This window comes from Fukomys damarensis, unplaced genomic scaffold (assembly GCF_012274545.1).
Source record: "Fukomys damarensis isolate Sample0158 unplaced genomic scaffold, DMR_v1.0_HiC HiC_scaffold_18, whole genome shotgun sequence".
In the NCBI taxonomy this organism is placed as follows: Eukaryota; Metazoa; Chordata; class Mammalia; order Rodentia; family Bathyergidae; genus Fukomys; species Fukomys damarensis.
Genome location: NW_022900930.1, coordinates 21,486,876 through 21,495,196, shown reverse-complemented (window position 1 = coordinate 21,495,196; position 8,321 = coordinate 21,486,876). Strand labels below are relative to the sequence as shown.

At 34.9% G+C, this 8,321-nt stretch overlaps 1 protein-coding gene across 1 annotated transcript in view; it reads left to right on the top strand.

Moving 5' to 3' along the window:
* Snx25 (sorting nexin 25) overlaps window positions 1-8,321 on the top strand; it is a 96,339-nt gene that overhangs the window by 3,855 nt on the left and 84,163 nt on the right. Inside the window, exon 2 of the mRNA XM_010619750.3 lies at window positions 6,991-7,075. Coding sequence (XP_010618052.1) covers window positions 6,991-7,075 — 85 coding nt within the window. The remainder of the gene's footprint in view (window positions 1-6,990; window positions 7,076-8,321) is intronic.

Sequence of the window (8,321 nt, the reverse complement as noted above, 5' to 3'; positions counted from 1 at the left end):
GCATTGCATTGAATGTATATAGCAGTTTTGGTAGTATGGCCATTTTCACTATGTTGATTCTTCCTACCCAGGAGCAGGGGATATCTTTCCATTTTTTTATATCCTCTTCAGTTTCTTTTTTCAGAGTGCTGTAGTTTTCAGTGTAGAGATCTTTTGTTTCTTTTGTTAGATTGATTCCTAGATACTTCATTTTTTTGGATGCTATTGTAAAAGGAATTTTTTCCCTTATTTCTCTTTCCATGTGTCTGTTATTTGTGTATAAGAAGGCTATTGATTTTTGGGTATTCACCTTGTATCCAGATACTCTACTGAATCTGTCAATTAAGTCTAGAAGTTTTTTGGTGGAGTTTTTTGGATCTTCAATGTAGAGTATCATATCATCAGCAAATAATGATAGTTTAACTTCTTCCTTTCCTATCTTTATTGCTTTAATTTCTTTCTCTTGTCTAATTGCTGTGACTAATGTTTTCAGAACTATATTGAAGAGAAGTGGTGATAGTGGGCATCCTTGTCTTGTTCCTGATTTTAACATGAAGGTTTTCAGTTTTTGGCCATTCAATATGATGTTGGCTGATGGCTTTTCATAGATAGCCTTTATTAAATTGAGGTATAGACCATCTATTCCAATTTTTTGCAGGGTTTTTATCATGAATGGCTGTTGAATTTTATCAAATGCTTTTTCTGCATCTATTGAGAGTGTTGATTCTTGATATTATTTCTAGACCAACTGAGGTTCTGTTCAGAAAGTCCTTGTCTGTGTCTTTGTCTTCAAGAGTTTTATGTATTTTATTATCCCAGTAGGTTAAATGTTTCTGTTTTAATATTTAGATCTTTGATCTATTTTTATTTTAATTTAGTACATTGTGAAAGATATGGGTCTAGATTCAATCTTCTGCATGTGTACAGCTAAAGAGATTGTCCTGCAGCATATGTGTTTGTCAAAAAAAGATCATATGGCTAAATGTGCTGGGGTGTTTCTACATCTTCTGTTCTGTTCCATTGATCCACATGTCTTTTTTTTTTTATCTCTACCATATTATTTTTAATCACTATAGTTTTGTAATATAACAATCCTAGATTGTAATACCTTCAGATTTACTCTTGTTGCCTAGGGTTGTTTTCATTAGTTCTGTGAGAAACGCTATTTGTATTTTGATGGGGATTGCATTAAATCTATTTATATCAGTTTTGGAAGTATGACCATTTTGACATTATTAGTTTTGCCTACCCAAGAACAGAGGCTGACTTTCCATTTTCTGATTACTTCTTCAATATCATTTTTCAGAGTACCTTGTAGTTTTCATTGTAGAGATCTTTCATCTACTAAGATTAATTCCTAAGTACTTAATTTTCCTTGATGCTATCATGAGAGATATTTTCCTATTTTTTTCTATGTGATTTCATTGTTGGTGCATAGGAACGCTGTTCATTTTTGTGTGTTGCTGGGCATGAAAGTGCAAGTCTGTAATCCCGGCACTTGGGAGGCTGAGGCGGGAGGATCAACATGAGTCAGAGGCCAGCCTGATCTGCATAGTTCAAGGCCAGCCTGAACTGCATAGTGAGACCCTGTCTCAATAAAAATTGTGTGTGTGTGTGTGTGTGTGTGTGTGTGTGTGTGAATGTCAGTTTTGTATCCTGCTACACTGCTAAATTTGGTTATTAATTCTAGGAGTCTTTTGGTATAATTTTTGGGTCTTCTATGTAAACGATCATGTCATCTGCAAACAATGATAATTTGACTTCTCCCTTTCCTGTACATACACATTGTTTTTCTTTCTCTTGCCTGTTTGTTGTGGCTAAAGTTTCAAGTATGAGAGTGATAATAGTGGACATCTTGTTCCTAATACTTTATAGAATAATAGGCAGTAGATTTGTCATAAAGGGCTTTACTCAAATGGAGATATGGTCCTTCGGTGCCTATTTAGGGTTTATCATGAATGGATGTTGAGCTTTATCAAAGGCTTTTTCTGCATCTATGGATATGATCATGTGGTTTTTATTCTTGCTTCTGTTTATGTGGTATATTACCTTTGTTGATTTGGATATAGTGAATCATCTTTGCATTCTTAGGATGAAGACTACTTTGTCACGGTATATGATCTGTTTCATTTTGTTTGCCAGTATAGTGTTGAGGCTTTTTGTGCCTGTGTTTATTAAAGATATTGGCCTGTACTTTTTTTTTTTTAAATTAGGACCTATGAAGACCTCTGTGGTTAGGTTCCAGTTTTCTGCTGAGTGTATGACACAGAACTGAGGAAAAAATAAACCTAAAAGACAGAATTAAGAGACAGAGAAAGCCGAGAGCCAGGATAACCAATGCTGATGCAACCAACAGAGGCACTGGCCAGTCCAAGCCACTGATTTTTATTGGTAATAAAAGCAGGCTACATGCAAGGGCAGAACTATGTGTGATGACACACAATTGTGCATTTTCTGTGGAAATTAATGTGAGTAGGGTTCTTGAAGGATAAGACGAAGCATTCTCTAATTAGGAACAGAATAAACAAAATATATGGTTGTAATTAGAATATTGTCCTTCTAGTTAGAAGGTTTTAGTTGTTGGAATGGAATTTGGGTGTGAGTTACTCTGACCTTGGTATGTAGGCTTAGGCCACACTCACTTCTATAAACAAGCCAATCATGAGGTTAACTCTTTACAATCTGCTTTGCTTACATCCTGCTTTGGGGCATAATCAGTATTGCAGTCTCCCATAGGGACCTTGTCTGGATTTGGAATCAAGGTAATGCTAGCTTCCAGCAATGAGTTTGGAAGTGTTCCTTCTCTTTCAGTTTCATTAAAGAGTTGGAGGAATACTGGCATTCTATCCTCCCTGAAGTTCTTGTAGAATACAGCAGTGAATCTGTGGGTTCTGGACTTTTCTTAGTTGTATTCCCCCACCCCCACCAGGGATCAAACTCAGGACCTTGCACTTGTGAGTCAATTACGGTGCCATTGAGCTAAATCCTCGGCCCACTTGTAGGTTTATTATTACCTTGTCAATTTCATTTCCTGTTACTGGATTGTTCACAATTTTTATGTCTTTTGGTTCACTTTTGGTAATTCATATATATCTAGGAATCTGTCTGTTTTTTCCATATTCTCTTACAGTTTTTCGTAGTAGTTACTAATGATCTTCTGGATTTTGGTATTTCTTGTGTTTGCCTTGTTTTCTTTTTCTTTTTCTTGTTTTTTAATTGTGCCCCATTCCCGCCCTCAAGCCCTCTCTTCTCCTGTGTCCTCAAGCATTCTCTTCTCACTTCCAGATTTAGTGTTTCCATTTTAATATTTAGATCTTGATCCATTTTGATTTTAGGTTTGTTTATGGTCTAGATACAGGTCTAGTTTCAATCTCCGGCATGTGAAAGGCTATTTTTTCCAGCACCATTTATTAAAGAGGTTATCTTTCTTCCAGTGAAGGTATTTGACTCCTTTGTCAAAGATAAGGCAGTGGAGTATGTATGGAGTTGTTTCTGCATCCTCTAGTCTGTCCTATTGATCCTCAGGTCTGTTCTTTTCCCAGTACCGTGCTATTTTTATCACAGTAGCTTTACAGTATAATTTAAAGTCAGGGATTGTGATACCACCTGATTTGCCTTTGTTGCCCAGAATTGCCTTTGCTATTCTAAGTTGCTTCTGGTTCCAAATGAATTTTAGAATTATTTTTTCTAATTCTGTGAGATATCATGAGAGATTATATAGAATTGCCACAATATTATTCAATATCAGTTTACGCTGGAAAAACTCTCGACGAGGAAAAATGGCTTGCAGGGTCCTTTTAAGCAGCTCTTCTAATTGGGGAGGGCTCAGGGAGATGGGGAGTGCAAGCAGAATTTTGCAGGAGCAGAATTTTGCTAAATTAGTGGGGTCAGGGGAGTTTAGTTGAAGTAACCTGTTTACAAGGTTGTAAAGATTCTACCAAATGGGAAGATGTAAAGGTAACATATTACTGCAGACTGCAGGATATAGTGGTATGTCATGCATTAAGTGAGGAACTCTCAAGGGGAGAAGAGGGAGGCCACCATCTGGAATCAGTCAGCTTTACACAGATGGAGTCAGGTGGTCTGTCACATTGGGATTTTGATTGAGATTGCATTGAATCTGTATATCAGTTTTGGAAGTATGGCCATTTTTACTATATTGGTTCTTCCTATCCAAGAACAAGGGTTATCTGTCCATTTTCTGATATTCCCTTCCATCTCCTTTTTCAGAGTACTGTAGTTTTCCACGTAGATGTCTTATATTTCCTTTGTTAGATTGATTCCTAGGTATTTCATTTTTTTTTTTTTTGGATGCTATTATGCTTTTTTGTTTCTAATTGAATTGATATAAGTCTTTTCTTTGTTTTTTGTTTTTTGGGGTTTTTTTTTTTTTGGTACTGGGATTCGAATAGCTGTGTGTGTGTGTGTGTGTGTGTGTGTGTGTGTGTGTGTGTGTTTTGGGTTCTGGGAATTGAACTTAGGATCTTGTGCTTGTGAGGCAGGTGGCAGAACCACTGAGCTAAATCCCTAGCCTTCCTTTGCGATCTTTATGATTTTCTTCCTTATACTAGGTTTGGGATTTGAACTGTTCTTATTTTCCTTAGTCCTTTCTCATCTTTCTGAGTACTACTCCTGCCCCCTTTTCTTTGATTTTGAATGAATTAATTTTTGAGGCCCAAGTTTTGAAAGGAGCCATGGTTTTTAGATTAACAGTTTAAGAATGAGAACATTTGTCTTGAGATCCCGGTAGATTGTCAGATGCTGAGAATACTTGGGAAAACTTAGCCATGTGACAGCCCCATGTAATTAATGATGATTTTGGGGGTTTGTGTCTGTTTTTTGTGGGATAAATCATAATTTCACTAGCTTCACAGCAAATTTCACTCATCACATCTTCAGCTTTGTACAGTTACTTTTCTTTTATAATAAACTGGAATAGATTTTAAAAATTAAAAAGATAATGGTACGTAATAAAGAGGAGAGACATTTGTTTATTTTGGTAATGCAGTTAATGTATATAAGGGAATTACATACAACTCATGGATTGACTTGGAAGCAACCCAGAGAGCAACGTCCTCTTAAAACAGTGGGCAGTGAGATATATTTATTGGCTGAGTTCCAGATAGTTTTGGTTGTTTAGTTTCTAATAGTATCAGAATAACCAGATTTCTTTGCTTGATTTCTCTCTGGATATTGCCACCACATGAGAGGGTGTCTTTAGCCTTGATACAAAAACAATTTGAGTACATTCTGGCTTTAGACTAATAAGCTGATACATATTTCAGGAAAGGGTTCCTTGATACGTCCATTCTTGATTCCAAGTATCTGGTTACATGAAAAAGCTTTTAGATTTTGCCCTTTTTTTTTGGAAAACATTCTTAAAATGAGTGATTATATGTTGAGAACTCTAATGTTTTACCCCAGTGATCTCACTGATTGAAAATGATCTTGATAAGTCTGTTTTAAGCTGAGTTTAAATCTTTTATTTTCAGAAGACAATATGTTCTGTAATTTCTGAGTTTAAATCTTAAAGCAAAGATGTCTTTTATTTTAAATAAAAAATAAGATGTACTTTTAAAATAATTGTGGTATAGTTCACCAAAAGCTTTTATTATGATGTGGATACTAAAATCATAAAACAAGAGTGAGGGGGTCAGACTATACATGAAGTCTTAGTTTCTGGACTAGGATATTGAAGATTTCTGTCACTTATCCTTTGTGACAGTGGGAGAAGTACATGTGATTTCCTTTTATCTTTCCTAAAACAGTATTTTAGGAAAGTGATTATCCAAAAGAGGTAGGCCTTAGAGAAGATTTAGGCCTGTGGTAACCCAGATGGTGAAAATAAAACATTTGCCTTCAAGAACTAGCCTTTAGGAAAGACAGCCTGCCTGTGGATTTTTTCTTTTTCAAACTATAAGTAGAGAATGAAGACGGTCGTTATTCAAGCACTTACTCAAGTTTGGTTTTTGAGTTATTTCCTCCCTTCTTTTCTTTCTCTCTCAGACTCCACCTTGAGACATTGAGAAAGAGTATGCAGTTGGCTAATTTAAAATTCATTTCCACATGAGGAGATTCCAGCTCTAGAAACATTAAATCTTTAAAGAGAAATCTGCATGCACAGTAACCCAGTTATTTTTGGCCCGTGATTTTTGTTTTGTTTTGTTATTTTATTTATTTGTTTGTTTATTTATTCATTTATTTGAGGTAGGTCTCCCTGTGTTATCCAGGCTGGTCTTAAACATGCAAATTCAAGTGATCCTCCTATTCAGCCTCCTAAGTACCTAGGAATGCAGGCATGTGCCCCACTCAGCTGGGACATGGTGTTAAATTCTTTTATCTTTCTTCCATTACTTAAAAACTTGTTAGGCTGTGGGGTGGGGATAGTGGTAATTTTTTTCTTTCCAATAAGGAATAGCAACTCAGTTTCTTTCTTAAAGCTTGTAGAAATAGACAGCTTCCTGCCACCAGCAACATTTGAAAACAGTCATTTCCCTATATCCTTGTCAGTGTGAGCTCCACTGCTTTGGCAGTCTGATGGTATGTCATTACGCTAATAAAAGTTTTCATTCTTATAGATTTATTTGTCATTTATTTATCTTTTATGTTTGCCCTTTTAGTTTCTTTGCTTGGTTTTTCTTTGAGTTGTTTTTATTCAAATATATTGCAGATATTGTCTCCTAGCCTCTTTTATCAAACAGGAATTTTCTAAATAATTATATTTGGTTTTTTTTGTTTCCCTTTATAACTGGATTTTGTGCCTTGTTTTAAAGAAGACTTCTATCTCAAGATTGTATACAGCTTCTTACACTGTCATGTTGTTATGATACCATGATATCAAGGAAAATCTTTTATTCTTTTTTCCAAATATTTTTAACTTGACTCGTGTGCTTATTTACTTTTCCAGAACATTTCAATTTTAGATGATCCTTCACACCTTTGGTTCTATTTTTATATGCAATTTATTCATTCAATAATCTTTATCTTTTTTTTTTCTCCCTCACATTTCAGAGTCCTGTGTGTGGAAACTCACATGAGACAGTTCAGTCTAGAAGGGTAGTAATTTCTCATAATATGGATAAAGCTCTGAAAGAAGGTAAGGATTAAATGAGAGTATATGATTACTATGTAAATCAATTCATTATCTTCTAAAAGGAAAATAATGATCTCCAGTTAATTTATTTGACTTTCTTCCTTTGACCCTAGGAATGTTTTCTTGAGTTTATATTTGATGACTAAATACATTCTTGTTCTGGTTAAATAGAAAGAATTTAGCTTTTATTGAGTAGGAATTTCCAGATCACATGAAACTAGCCTGCCAGTTGGAGCTTTTTCTACCATATGAAGCATATGAGGAAATATCTTCTAGGATATAACCTAGAGAAGGTATGTTGGGGAAATGGATACGGGCTCACTCATTCACAGCCCAGTTAACCAAACTAAGTGATAGTCTTACAGAAGGATATAGAAAGGACAAGTGAAGTTTGAGAGGAGGCTAGAGGTGACATTGTTTATAATACAATACAGTTTTATATCTACAAGTGGTAATAAGCAAGTACTTAAAAACACTGTTTTAAAAGGTAATTACTTTGAAGCTCAAATTAAGGTTTAAAAGTTTTTTAAATTACATTTTTTAAAAATATAATTTGTTGTGCAGAGAAAAGAGTTTGAGTTTTTCAGGTGAATACATGTGTTAGATAAGAAGAGAGAACTAAATGATAAATAAGTAAGCAAGCACATTTTACTTGTCATAGGTCACTGGGATTATATTAAAATTTAAAGATGAATACTGCAAAAGTATAGAAACATTTTGAAATTATATGGAGTCGCAGAATTTTAAACTTTGCAGACTTTGCAGAAATAAAAATATTTCTGTTAGTAAAGTACAAAGATTTTTCTAAAACTTTTAAAACTTGACTTTTATTATTCATAATTTATACATGAGAAGTTTTAAAGAGTATTTACTAATAGCTTTTTATGAGGACAAATTTACATACTTTAAGAAATGCACACATACTCCAGGTGATGGGGGGGTGGTGCACTTGGGAGAATGAGGCAGGAGGATCAGCACAAGTTCAAGGCCAGCCTGGACTAGAAAGTGAGACCCTGTCTCAAAAAAAAAGAAAGAAAAGAAAAAGCACAAACCTTAAATTTGTAATTCAGTAATTTCCATAAAACATATAACTAACCATCCCAATCTGATAAAGAACATTTCTACTCTCCTGGAACATTTGCATCCTGCTCCCCTTGAACCAAAACTCACCTTCCATTTTTGGAATTGTATCACTATGCATTAATTTTATCTGTTCATAGAAGTCACGGAAATGTTCTCATACTGTGTG